The sequence below is a fragment of the Aspergillus bombycis genome (assembly GCF_001792695.1).
Source record: "Aspergillus bombycis strain NRRL26010 chromosome Unknown contig00050, whole genome shotgun sequence".
Classification (NCBI taxonomy): Eukaryota; Fungi; Ascomycota; class Eurotiomycetes; order Eurotiales; family Aspergillaceae; genus Aspergillus; species Aspergillus bombycis.
Window position 1 is genome coordinate 176606 of NW_019170052.1, and position 13778 is coordinate 190383.

At 49.5% G+C, this 13778-nt stretch overlaps 5 protein-coding genes across 5 annotated transcripts; 2 read left to right on the forward strand and 3 right to left on the reverse strand.

The window, feature by feature from the left end:
- Positions 1-105: 105 nt before the first annotated feature.
- On the forward strand, positions 106-2668 carry ABOM_006203 (putative C6 transcription factor; the record flags this gene model as incomplete). Its single annotated transcript, XM_022533332.1, has 8 exons — positions 106-162; positions 223-246; positions 315-436; positions 486-961; positions 1019-1317; positions 1366-1797; positions 1845-2107; positions 2170-2668. The coding sequence occupies 8 exons, from the start codon at positions 106-108 to the stop codon at positions 2666-2668; spliced, it is 2172 nt and encodes a 723-aa protein (XP_022388545.1).
- Positions 2669-2835: 167 nt separating this feature from the next.
- On the reverse strand, positions 2836-3791 carry ABOM_006204 (SDR family oxidoreductase; the record flags this gene model as incomplete). Its single annotated transcript, XM_022533333.1, has 4 exons — positions 2836-3102; positions 3170-3373; positions 3429-3676; positions 3734-3791. 4 exons carry the CDS (start codon positions 3789-3791, stop codon positions 2836-2838), a joined length of 777 nt encoding a protein of 258 aa, XP_022388544.1.
- Positions 3792-5903: 2112 nt separating this feature from the next.
- On the reverse strand, positions 5904-7294 carry ABOM_006205 (putative integral membrane protein; the record flags this gene model as incomplete). Its single annotated transcript, XM_022533334.1, has 6 exons — positions 5904-6267; positions 6328-6800; positions 6848-6915; positions 6962-6998; positions 7056-7075; positions 7126-7294. The coding sequence occupies 6 exons, from the start codon at positions 7292-7294 to the stop codon at positions 5904-5906; spliced, it is 1131 nt and encodes a 376-aa protein (XP_022388543.1).
- Positions 7295-8837: 1543 nt separating this feature from the next.
- Positions 8838-10089, reverse strand: ABOM_006206 (uncharacterized protein; the record flags this gene model as incomplete). Its single annotated transcript, XM_022533335.1, has 5 exons — positions 8838-8971; positions 9036-9102; positions 9164-9486; positions 9564-9719; positions 9780-10089. Coding segments are annotated over 5 exons (990 nt in total), but the record flags the coding sequence as incomplete, so codon positions are not given.
- A 1518-nt stretch (positions 10090-11607) lies between these two features.
- On the forward strand, positions 11608-13611 carry ABOM_006207 (putative MFS sugar transporter; the record flags this gene model as incomplete). The annotated part of the gene is made up of 8 exons (XM_022533336.1): positions 11608-11679; positions 11744-12018; positions 12075-12621; positions 12677-12764; positions 12815-13013; positions 13070-13170; positions 13230-13328; positions 13379-13611. The coding sequence occupies 8 exons, from the start codon at positions 11608-11610 to the stop codon at positions 13609-13611; spliced, it is 1614 nt and encodes a 537-aa protein (XP_022388541.1).
- Positions 13612-13778: the final 167 nt, after the last annotated feature.

Consider the following 13778-nt stretch of genomic DNA (forward strand, 5'->3'; position numbering starts at 1 on the left):
CCCCAGCAGACCCCTCGGTCATGACCTTTTTCCAAGCAGTCCCAGTATTACTCGTATACAATTAGTATCCTTCTTCGGTTACATCCGACTAATTGACGCCCAAAAATGGAGCCCGAGGGCCCCGAGAGTGATAGCAGGGAGTCTCTTCCCATTCGGCGTGCAGTGAGTGTTTGACCGCTTGCATAGTACTTCCTACCTAGCATAATCAGACTAACAGTCCAGTGTGACCAATGCCGTCTTAGAAAGGTATACTGCGTTGGCAAATGGTAGAAGTCTATAGGCTTAGAGCCGAACTAATGGATCATGCCGGTTAGATACGATGTGACAAACGGTCGCCCTGCTCTAATTGCCGTAGTTCGCAGATTGTCTGTCGCACTACAGGCGCAGGTCAAAAGCCTCGCGAGCCACGGAGACGAGTCCTAATCTCCGATCAATAGTAGGCCTGTCGAACGCAGTCAAAAGTGGAACCGTTCTGACTTCCCCAGTGAAAAGAAAATTGATTTAATCGAAGATCGCCTGTCCAGCATCGAACAAGTCCTTCGTGACGTGAAGGCTACTATTACGTCCAGTACTCCTGCCGAGACCTGCTTCCATGCAACTCCAGATTCAAGACAGATGACTCCGTCTGCTTCTGGACTTGCGTCGGACATCAACGCCACACTAGACCAACACGAATCTGGCCCTGCGTTCGAGGGTAATTCATCTCTTGCAGCCCATTCGGCTTATGCGAGTCAGTTTCTGGAGACAGCAGTCTCGCGCAGCGCGCTGCAACTATCCAGTCCAACGATCAACACTGCCCTTTCAACGCTCAAGCAGCTTGTCACCATGCAGGACCATCAGGCTCATCCTTCCTCACGCGATGTTCGCTTCCCCAACCAAAAAGCTATACCGAGATCAGGACTGCGGAATCTGAACATGCCTCCTGTACAGGTTGTCTTGCCGCTGTTACGTCGTATCAAAGGTACCATAGGCCATGTCCTCCCATAGCTAGTGGTGAATTCTAACTAGTTATCGACAGAGGAATCTGCAACTATCTTGCTAGGGTTTTTCCCTTTTATAACAGAAGACAGTCTTATTGAGAAGTGTCGCCAGGTGTACTTTGCCACCGAGGAATACTCCGACGCTACATTTATCGTGGTGAATGCATGCTTGGTGTACCTCTTTAGTGAATTTAGCTTTTCAGAAAGTGATTCCACAAAGCGAGAAATTTATGACAAATATCACAACCTTTGTCGGGTTAACCTGGAGACAGGTCTAGCGAACCTGAGTCTTTTGACGCCTGCAACGATGGAGTCAATAGAAGCGCTTAGCATGGGTGTAAGTTTGTGCTCGACAGGTGCTCTGCTGGAGATACTGATCATCTAGGCTATTCACGCAATTGAAATTTCGAAGCCCTCCTTAGGTTTGGCGTTGACATCAACCGCATTCCGGCTGTGCCAGACGCTCGGTTATCACCGAGCTTCATCAATGGAGAATGACAGCTTTGCCGTTAAGCAAAATAAGCGCCGTCTATTTTGGTCAGTTTATGTCACAGAGAAAGCCCTTTCGCTGCGGCTCGGCCGCGCCTCATCCATACAGGATTATGACATTTCATTACCTTCATCATGTGAACTTCTTGGAGATTTTGAGCCGTGGAGAACTATCTATCCGCTGTGGATTAATCTGGCCAGAATCCAGGGTAAAGTGTATGAGATGCTCTACAGCCCTGCTGCCCTGCGTAAACCTGCAAACGAAAGGGCATCATATGCCCGTCAGTTGGCAGCAGAGATGAAAATGAACGTTGAAGAGCCATTTAAGGTATGTTCTCCCAAGTGGACTATGCTGTTACATTGTATTCGCACAAGGCTGAGACTAGACAGAAGGCTAGCCCCAAATTCTCTAATATCTCTGCGCTTGACGAGATTTATCTCAAGTCGGATGAAGTCTGCCGCCTGTCCGTGTTGACCCTAATATACAGAGCTATCCCTGCGGCTGAGGATAGTCGCAGCACATTCATAGACGAATGCATCGAGACAGCACGAGTGACACTGGAACTACATCAAAGTTGCATGACGATGATGGAGGAAGGTAATCGAAGTAATGAAGTCAAGTGCTCGTACTTACACTGGTACGGTTTGGACAAATCATTTTTATTTTGAGGGTTTTACGGATAGCTGATTATATATCCAGGACGATAATGTACTCGCCGTTCGTGCCATTTATCGTGCTGTTTTGCCATGTGATTGAATCAACGTCCTATTCAGACCTGATACGACTGGAGGATTTTGTCAATTCGCTCCAGCCCAACTGTTCGTTGTCGGAGGCGATTGCGAAAATGCACCGGCTCTGCCAGGTCCTCAGCAACGTTGCGAGACTATATGTCGAGGCAAAGGCGCAGGCTCAGACGCAAGAGAACGAAGACCTGGCGTCCGTAGGCCAAGAATTCGATGTTTATCTTAGTGCTCTTGGCTTGGCGCCTACACAGCCTGAAGCCGGTGATATTCGATGGAATGGTCCTGTTCCCGTGCCGGGACCTATCCCTCAAGGCTTGGGCGAAGGAGCTGAAGGACAAGCATTCCAGAACACTATGCCCCCGACTACATTGGGCAGCTGGTTCTCGGGAAATCAACATATGTTGGGGCTTTTAGAGGAGGATCTATCACTGTTTGACCCTTCTGCATGGCCTTGAAATTGTATATGTGCCGTATTTTGGCGCCGATGTATGCTCTAACATTGACACAGCATGTAGCACCTCCCGACGTCCGTGCTTGTTACACTTTTCAACATGTATACCACAGGGTTGAGTGCCCAGGAATAACTATTCACTGAGATACCAACAGAGGACGGGGGTTCTAACTAGATACACTTCCCTCCATCGACAATCATCTCTGCTCCGTTTATGAAACTACCCTCATCGCTAGCCAAGTATAGACACATGTTTGCAACATCATCGGGGTCTGTCAATCGGCCCAGCGGCACATTTCCGATGAACTTCTCCCGGTTTTCAGGCGTATCAGGCATACCGGTGAACATGGAAAACAGGCCTGTTCCTGATAGAAGGGGGCTAACGGTATTGACGCGGATATTGTGAGGACCATACTCAGCTGCGAGACCTTTCGTAGCCTGTTCGAGTTAACCAACAGCCAGGCTTGCGCAAAAGCCAGCGGGGCCAAAGAACTGGAGATCCTACATTCGAAACCGCCCCCTTCGAGGCATTGTACCAGACCAACCCTGGCCGTGGCCGCGATGCACCAGTAGACGAAATATTGATCATCGAACCGCCCTGACCCTGTTGCATTAAGCGGGTCACCAAGGCCTTCGAGCCCAGGAAGATTCCTTTAACATTCACGTTGAAGACACGCTCCCATTCTTCTTCGGTGACTTCGGCCGTTGGCTACTGCGAATCAGCAAACGAGTCTCAGCCATTATTTTAGTCTTGATCCATATACCTTGTTCCGATACGTTATCCCGGCATTGTTCACCAGGATATCCAATCTTCCGAATCTTGAAAACGCCAAATCCATGACGGTCGTCCAATCCTCTGCCTTGGTGACATCCATCTGTTGAAAGACCAGACTTTCCGGATTCTGAGCAGCGACTTTTTGTCCTCCCTCAGCATTGATATCGGTAATAATCACCTTAGCCCCCTCCTCGCCGAATCGACGGGCAATCGCCGCACCAAAGCCCGAACCACCACCTAGATCATCATTAGCGATACGCATCCCATGCCACGAATTATAGGATAGGAACATACCAGTAACAATAGCCACCTTGCCCTGCAGGCGAGCACCGGGAGTCAACTGCCTCGTCATGTTTATTATAGTATATGATATGCCTGGAGAGGATGAAAAAAAAAAAAAAAAATTAATGATCTTAATTGACAATAGTAAGATACACGAGAAGATATACTGGTCGCAACGCAGAGTTATCCGAGGGCCAAGAGGGGAGAAATGCGGAGGTGCGGTACGAATGCCGAACGCTTGCATCGCACCCATTGGACGACTCTCCGCTTCCTCTCCGCATAGTACTCTTTACCCCGGACTGGAGGAGTATGTATGATGTGTAGAATAGTCCATTTCCCCGCATTAATATATGCTGCGGTATCCGACGCATGTTCGGTATTCGTCCGCACACCAATAATCATCCCAGGTGAGGCAAAAACCAACATTCCACGGCGTCAAGTTGATATCCAGGTGCCATGTCATTGTATACTTACACCTGATAATCCTTTTATTCAAAAGAAATATCAGAACACGATATCCCTCGTAGTAAAACCATACAACATGCGACCACCCCACTAGAGAGTTCAAGTCGCCATCTCGGGCCTTGTCCGAGTTCGATATTCGACGTTGTGTTGCCGTGCATTATCCATCATTGTCAAGCACTGAGACAGCAAAATGACCCAATAAACCAGGATCGAAGTTGTGGTTAAAGAGAATGTCTCTGAGTATTTCCCAGGGTTGAACTGGGTGAAGGCCCTTTGTCGTGAAATAATGTTAACACAAGGAATATGAGTTAGGGCTAAGTACTCTCTACTCTCTGCTCTCTGCTTCACAATGTGTGCATGCGTGTTTAGGTAGCTTGGCAACTCCACCCCTGCTCACTAAGAAAAATTCAGGAGTATCTGCATGATTCCAGATAGTCACCCTCCCTCACTGAGTGAGAAAGAAAGGAAAGAGAGAGGCGAGAGCGGCGAGAGAGAAGAAGAGGTAGAGAAGAAAAGCAACCCCCCAAGCCCATTATGAAGACAGTGCGCTTAGCGCCACCGTAGACGCAAATGGGGTATGGTTAATTAACATTACCTCTAGGGCCTATCACCACTTACCAGACCTTTGTTCAATTGACAGGCACAACACCCTGGTGGCGCAGGGACTTGGAAAATTACGAAGTAAATCTATCCACGACAGCATACAGTCTGTAGATCGAAGGACCATTATGTGGACCTATTGACTAGTCTACATAGGTCGATGTCGAGCACGCCATCAATGACGATCACCGAGATCCCAACTTAGATTAGATCAGTAGTAGATAAAACCCAATTCGAGTCGTAGAGATTGTCCTTCTATCTACAGACTACTACTGCTAGTACGCACGCACACATACAAACACAACGAACACGGCCAAACACGAGGGGGGGAAGGAAGGAACTATCGAAACCAGAAGTAAACCAAAAGTGAATCCAAAGTACTAAAGCCTAGAGCCGAGCCAATCAAGCATATCCTAAACTGGTTAACACCACGAGAATCCTCCAATGCTACCTTCTTTTTCTCTCTTTCTTTCTTTTCTTTTTTTTTAAGTTTTTAGGCTACGTACTCCTCTTTCCGGCCCCCAAGAGACTAAATTAGACTCAAGACAGACAAATTTCATGGCAGGGATCGTAATTAAACTAACCACGGGAGTTTGGCACGGCTGTTATGATGGGAATTTAAGGTTCTTCAGGTATTTTACATTGCGGATTTGAGTTTGGCGGTTTGGTTTGGCGGGATTCTTCTTTTGTCTTTTCGGTTTTGGGAGGGGAATTCCATTCTTGGGAACAACTGGTTGTTTTTCCTTTATGGGGAGTTTTATGCTGTGGGTGTTCGGATCTATTTTCCATCTGCTTTGTGAGAGTGTTTTTTTTTTTTGTTTCTTATTGGGGAAAGACGAATACGATCAATTGTTGGTTGGTGGTGGTGGGATTGTATTAGCGGTCGCTTGTAGTAGGGCTACTTTCTCATACACCTCCAAAAACACCAAACAACATCAATGGGTATCCAAGATCATTAAATTAAGGAGATATAGTACATATACCAAATCATTATAGTAAACATCGTAAAGGGCCCACGAAGACCCGGCCATCGAATCTCTAACAAAAGTAGCCAACCCAGATACGCCCAATACGCTCACAACTTTTTCATCCTCATAATCCAGACAAGGGAAAGCCCTCACTCCCGCCTCGACACGGAAGTCTCAACATCGACCGTCTTGAAGATGGCGAGCGATCCACCGGGGTTCGCTCCTCCATAGTAATTCCGATCTCCGTGCACGGTGGTTTCAACCTTCGGCTCGCTTTGAGCATTATGCATCAGAACGTCCTGGTCGGAGGTCGTCGTCTCCAGATAGCTCATGCGGCTGCGGCTTTTGTCGGTCTTCATGCTGCGGCTTTGGTTTTTCATCTTGCTGAGCTCGTGGCCCGAGGTCCCGCCGGTGGCCTTGTTGCTGTTGGAGTATTCGTGGTAGACGCGGGAGAGGATCGCAGAAAGGGCAGGGAGACAGGCGCAGATGACGCCGATGGCGATTTCGGCATTTCTGGGTGGTCGAGATTCGTTAGTGTCAGGATATGCGGGTTTGGGAGAGATGGGTGCCTACCCGAACATGTTGATCCGCATGAACGCCATGGTGCCATCCTTCGACTGACCCGTGTAAACGATCAATATGAGTCGGATGATACTCGATGCAACGGCGAGACCCCCTGCGCCGAGAATACCCATGACTCGCATCTTCTTCTTCGTTGGGAGTTGCAGACCCAGGGTTAACGGGAGCGGAACAAGGAGGATGATCAGGTCGCTGACCACGCTGACGACTGCGTCGGCCATGATGATGGCACGCTGATCGAGGCATGAGCCCGGAATCTCTGGTGACCAGAATTTGGAGATCGGGTCGCAGATTCGGATCTTGACGATCACGGCGGGAATGTAGTACGCCAGCATGATGCCAAGGAAGATGTAGATGAAGGTCACGGCTTTGCGGAATGGGCTGAACACTCGGGTCATGATCCATAGGAGCGAGACTTTGGTCAGGTATGCGGTTGGTCCGTACATGACCATGGTAACGTAGACGGTCTGGATAGGTCAGGAGGTGTAGTATTTCAGGGAGGGTTGTGAATTACTTTTTGGAAGATAATCTGGTCCGCGGGGGATACATCGTCGATGTGTAGACCCCCTCCATGTGCGCCCACTGCCGGCGGTTAGACGGCCACAAATCTGAATGACGGACTACTTACTGATGAGCGCAATGACGGAGTAGCAGACTCCTAGGAGCTGTTGTCACGCATGACTTTAGCACAGATGATGAGCTATAGAGAGTGAAGGACTTACCCAAGCACCTAAGCAGGTCCCTGTGTTGAGTTAGCATGCAAATCACTCTCCTGTCAAGGATATTTCTTACAGTCTTCTTTGTTAAAGCCATTGAGGAGGAAGACCCGGGTGTATGCACGCAATAGGAAGAACAGGGTCATTGCAGCGATGCATAGTGACTGAGTGGCTGTGTTCCATTTTTGCACTGTCCTGTCAATAGATGTGGCATCGTCTCGTTCAAAGAGCTGTCCAAGAGCCATCTTGGGTGACGGGCACCATGGATCGCTTTCTGCAGTGAGTGCAACTGACCAGACAGGGTTTAAGCCTGAGATTAAGCCAGGGTATTAAAGAAATAGGAGCTAGGGTCCTAGTACGAGAGGGGACAGGAGAGCACTCCGTAAACGCTTGGACAGATCAAATCTACATTGAACTGAAGATATGTATTAAACCGTATTGCCTACGATTAGGGACCCCAGCCTATGATTTGCCCCTGAAGGAAAGGGCTCGAAGAGAGGAACTAGTGCACCTAATAGTGTCAAGAGACCGTCGCAGTTTTCAGACTGAAAAAGCAAAAGTGATGGCCGTTAAAATGACATGGCAATTGCCACACAGGGTGGTATGGATCGACTGATGCTTTGCATGATCTCGCTGTATGATTGGCACGAGAAGATGCGGCCAAGGAATGCAGATCCAATCCAGAATAGAATTTTCGTAACGAACCCTCCATAGATTTCAGTACCATAGGGCCGACCTGGTGGACTTGAGCGTCCTGACTGCCGGTCGTTGTTTTTATCAGTCAGCGTATCCAAGTCTAAGAGGAGGTCGAACCTGGCATCGAGAGGGCCAAGACTGCATGGCAGAGAACTGTTACGTAGCTTGCCAGCTTTTCCCAGAGCCAAATGAACGAATCGGGGGTGGGGGTGGTGAAAGGCAGAGGCGGGACTGTGAGCGAATATTGAAGATGGATCACGACGCCGGTCGGAACTTTCTCGGGGCCCGTGTCGCAAGCGTCAGGAGTCAATTGTTACCTAAAACGCTCCATTCACTACCGGCGTTTAGGTTCTTTGGAACCGTAGCGGAATCCACTTCCCGCCCGAAGTGGAGGCGCTAATCGGCTGTGACCCTTCACAACTAAGCCCTACCCAGTAATGATATGTCGAGGGGGCCCTACCAAATGGATTCTCCCTGAGGGACGGGCGAAGGATTCTGGTCTTGTCCCGAGCGACTTGGTCACAGTCCCGATTAACCGACGCTCGTTGTCTTAGCAGCATGGGACAAGCATGGGAATGACATGACAGTCCGAGATTAATTTTCGGGAAATCTCCGTCTGCAGCTCGACCATCTGATACCCTGCCCAGCCGCATTAGTCAGAGTAACCCGGAGCTTGAAGTGACTCGACCTGTCTGGTTTCAGCAAAATTAACGCCCCTGACATCCTTCACTACAGGTGTGGGGTGGGGTGGATGTGCTTCCGGTAACCATGGGGAGGCTGCACTCTCAATTGTCTGGCGTCAACGCATCTGACAAATATTCTCGTGAAGGATACTATACTAGGTAGGACTTGGGCCAGTGGGAAAGCACTACGAGAAAGATGTAGCAAGGCTATTATTGATTTCCCTGTTCCCGCGGACCGTTGAACATTGGTGATTTCCCTCTATTCTGTTCCTTTTCGTTATTGGTCGTCGTGGCTATACTACGTGCTATTAATTCTCCGTACGAAGATGCGCTAGAAATGCACGATCCAGGATGGTTGCAGATGGTACTTTTGCGGCACCTCGACCCGATCTCAGCAGAGGTGATGCATCTAGAAGATAGCCATGATGTTCGGTGGCGACGACACGCCACCGGGCATGTTCAACGGGACCGATGCCACAAAGAAGCTCCAGCGTTGGAGATCCTGGCAGGTGCGTGCCAATGCTTCAAGGTCAAAGAGCTCGCCTGTCACATGAATTAGAGTAGATCCATAAACGGCCTCGCCGAGCCGCTCAGATTTTGAACTTACCGATTGGCATTCCCCATCCTGCGAGTACATACTCATGCAGGAACACATCAGACTGGGGCGGGTAGACCTGTCACAACGTTATTAGTGCCAACGGTCTCCAAACATGGGCCCTGCAAGAACTTTCGTACCTCCCAGCTAATAGTGTCGCTGGCAATCGCTGCAAATCCCGAGTCCCAAAGCCACCGGAGCATATCTGTGGTGGCTTCGACTCCAGCATGTTCCGGGCTCGGGTTGTTAGAGTATTGCTTCTTTTGCTCATCCGTCATCACGGTGTCCCATTCCCGGGTTACTCCAACCCGAACAAACAGGATATCGCCCTTCTGGAAAGTGATGTTGCATTCCTTCGCAATTTCCAGGATGTCTGATAGTCGCACCTGATGAGTGGAAAAGGTGCTGTACGTGATTCCCTTCCTCTCAGCCCATGCGGCGTAGTCAATCAAGACCCCGCGACCTATGACCACGGAATGAGATTCATACTCTCGGAGAGATACAGGAGAGGTCACCAAGGATAAATGGGAAGATCCATACCTGCAATACCTTCCCGCGCCCAGTGTTGCATACCAATCCGATCGTTGCTACGGTCATTGATCTCCTCGGCTGTCACACCGCCGTAGAACACACGCTCGGTCTGGCCAGGGACAGTTTGAGAGAAGTGTCGCAGTCCATCCCACTGACTACTTTGTTCTGGATGCTCGATCTATTAGATGTGACCGATACCACGCTTCAGGTACATGGGAAACCCACGAGGATTCATTGTGTAGATATCATCATAGGCCACTCCGCCCAGAAGGGGGACAATCTTGTGCTGACATGGCTGACGGTTTAGGTTAGGATAGTTCAACTTTGTTAAATCCCATCCCATCGTAACTCTCCGACCAGTCTTGATTTCCGTCGAAGCGGCTTTAGCCACCACTTCGGGGGTCAGGATGGCTAGCTTCCCAAGCCCTTCTTCATAACTACCAGGCTTTCCCACCCACACTTGTTTGGGGTTGGGAAGTTCGTCGAAAGGGACATCGAAGGGGGAAATGCTGCCCATGATTTTAACGGCGATCCAGTCTACTTGGAAAGGGGAGATCAGATGCACGCGGCAAGGTATATTTCAAAACACGCAAGAAAATAATAAGAATAGCGTGAAAAGTCGGTTTTACATGTAGCCGGTCAGCTGTTATGCGGTAGGGTTGTCAAGATTTAAATTTGCTGCAAGCTTTCCTAAGCTTAACGCGTGCATCCGACACCCACCTGTCCACCAAACCATTGAGTCTAAAGACTTTGGAGGGGCGCAAACATCGTGGTGGGACGGCGCCGTCTGAGGGGTAGCAGGCTACAGCTTCGAGTAAAACACTCGGGGCCACAGACCCAGCTAACGGTATGGCACAAGACGGCCGACGGACTTTGCAACGTGCAGGCATCAAGTGGAGCAAATGGGCCTTGGAACGTGTGTGAGTTCGTTAAAGGGAGCACAGACGCGCACTGAATTTCGTAGAAGGAAATGATAATCCAGCGTCTGGGCAGGATTTGCCAATAGGGCGAGTGGATTTAAACCTGGTCATACCAAGTTTTAAGGGCAACCAAACCGTATGGGATTTGCGTAGGCGTGCATCTGAATGGGCGAATCGCGAGGCAAGGGATCATGCCAATCGCTGCGGCAATCAGCAACTGGCCTCCTTCCGTATCAATTGGTCGGAACTAGTAGTAGTACTCGATAGGTCCAGGCTGTGTAGGACATTTGACTAGGTAAATAATCGTTTTTCGAGTCGTTTGCCCAATTGGACTGATGGCATGGGTGCCGACGGTCCGAAGAAATCGTCCCATAATTGTAGTCATAGAATGGGTGATGATGGGGAAGGTGGAGGAGATTTCAGAAACAAGAATGAATTAATTATTTGGGAAACGAAACAAAAAAGTCACGGGCGATGGGCTTCCCCAACACAGTTTAGTGGCTTTCTGCCGCTGACGCCTCGAATCCTGACAACCACTTGACTATCAACAGACACGAGGCGACGAGGAAAATGTCCCACACACCATGTCAGGGTTTAGTGCCGGACTCGCTATGCAGTTAATACCTAATCCAGAAATTGTACCTCTCGGGGTCGCGATTTTGACAGAGGTGGACCCGAAACATTCTCCACGGTCCACCCTCGCCAATGTACACCATGCCATGCGCCTTGCTAGTACTGATAGCGGCCTTGCAGCTTTCCGCCGGAGTACTAGGTTTTGGAGACTAATGCAATAAAGGAGTGGGTGCTTGCAAAAGCTGTTCTCCGATCGTTATATTGGCTACTGAGTGGTTGTCGAAAATTTCAGTCTCGAAGCTGGTGTGTTGATCCTCTGCGAGGCTAGTTCACAGTAGCTCGCAGCTCTTTCTCGACAAGATTTCTTCTTCCCCCTTGGAGCTCCTCGAGGGACGCCAAAATTTGTCCGTACGGGGTCAGTCAAGTGAACAGTCTCTGGCCATTTGAATTGACCTGTCAATTCTGTGTCGCATTTGTTCTGTCATATTTGTTCTGCTCCTTGAAACACTTCGAACTCGGCCCAGTGCAAATCCCTGCAAGGGAGAAACGACCTGTCCATCATGGGTACGTTCGGGTCCCAGACCAGCACTTATAACAAACTGGTCGCTATTTTCGTCGCTGTCGGTTCAATGGTAAGCGTTACCTCACTGGATTCCTGCCTGGTAATGCTATGCATTCTAATTGGCCCCTGTGTAGACCTATGGCTATTGCTCCTCAATCATCTCCAGTACGATCGGTCAACCCGGGTGGTATACCTACTTCAACCTTCCACAAGAGGGTGAACCGGGATATGCTACCATTACGACCCCAGCCATTTCCACCGCCAATGGCGTTTTCAGTGCTGGGGGTGCTGTTGGCACATTATTCATAATGTGGTCTTGCGATTACTTTGGTCGAAAAGTCAATATTCAGTTGGGTGCTTTCTTTTCGATGTTTGGAGGGGCGCTTCAGGGAGGCGCGAACTCTCTCAAGTATGTATTGCGTCATTGTTCCTTCTTCTCGAGACGATCTCCTAACGGCCTTTCAGAATGTTCCAAGCCGGCCGATTTGTGTGCGGTCTTGGAATCGGTATCCTCGTGACAGTTTGTCCCATGTATCTGTCCGAGATGTCGAGTGCTTTCCGCCGTGGTTGGCTGGTCGGCCACCATGCGATCTTCCTGGTTTTCGGTTATATGCTTGCTGGCTGGGTCGGTTATGCATGCTACTTCGCTGAAGGAGAATTGGGCAGTTTCGGATGGAGGTTTCCCCTTTGTCTCCAGTGCCTGCCAGCTCTAGTGCTACTTCTCGGATCACCATGGCTTCCTCGTTCCCCTCGATGGCTGATTTCCAAAGGGAAGCATGAGGAAGCTAAGATTGTGCTGCAGAAGCTTCGCCAGTCACCAGATGATCCCGACAACCTGGTTGCTAAAGAGGAATATTTCCAGACGGCGGAGCAGATCCGCCTTGAGGCGGAGAGGTTATCCACTTATGGTAACGTGTGGAACGCAGTCCTACGGAAGAAGTCGTACAGAAAGCGAATGGCAATTGGCTTCCTTACTCAATGGGGCGCTGAATTCGGCGGACCATTGATCATTGTGAGTACTACGTTTCAGAGAGGCCAAATTTGTACTAATATACTGACCTGAGTAGAACAACTACGCAGTCATTCTATACACCAACCTTGGAATGACCGGGGGCATGCCTTTGCTTCTTAGTGCTGTTTGGCTAACTACAGCTGGTAAGGGGACTTGGTTGTGCTCAAGGGTTATATGCTGACAGTATCGCCAGGTCTTATATACAATCCTCTTGGCGCCTGGCTTCACGATAAGGTCAACTCACGTCGTGGCATGTACATCACTGGCTTTGTTGGCATCGTCATCTCCACCTCATGTTTGGCTGCTATGACCGCTGAATATGCAGGCACCACGAACAGGGTTGGAAATGGGTTTGGAATTTTCTTCATTTACCTCTACCTGGCATTCCAAGGGTCAGTACCAGCCATTTATTCAATCGTTCTATCGAACAACTACTTACTTCTTGCAGAACCTTCTGCGACACTACCATGTATCTCTACGTCTCGGAGATTTTCCCGACCGAGATCCGCCCAATTGGCATGGGGTTCTCGCTTTTCGGTCAATTTGCGGGTACGTTAGATATCCTACAAAGGCGCCTGTGAGTCTTGTGATTAACTAACTGGTCATAGCCACCCTCATTTTACTGCAGACCGCCCCTATGGGTTTCAACAATGCTGGCTGGAAATACTATCTAGTTATCATCTGCTGGTCCGTTGTTTTCATTCCAGGTAGGTTATCATGCCCGTTAGACTTCCCGCTCTCACTTACATTTTCGCAGTGATCTATTACTTCTTCCCCGAGACTGCGCGATTGACACTCGAGGAAATCGCAAAGAACTTTGGAGAAGAGGTCGCTGTTCACGTCACTGATGCGACCGACGAGGAGAAGGCCCAGCTCGATCGGGACCTCGCCGTAAGATCAGACAGCTCTGAGCCTACCGGATCTGTCAAGGGTGCTGAAGGTGGTAGCAAGTCAGTAACAGAGGGAGTCCACGAGGCGCCAAGGATTTAATGAAAGCCCTGGGCTACGAAGCCTAACATAAGGTGTTATTGCATACACTCTAATCTCAAGTGATCTCCTTCGGGCTCTACGGAAGCAACTCCGCTCGAGACCCTTAATAGCTGGCCACACCGGCTGTCCAGTCGCTCCTATCTGCACTCTATTCTGACCCGTAACTG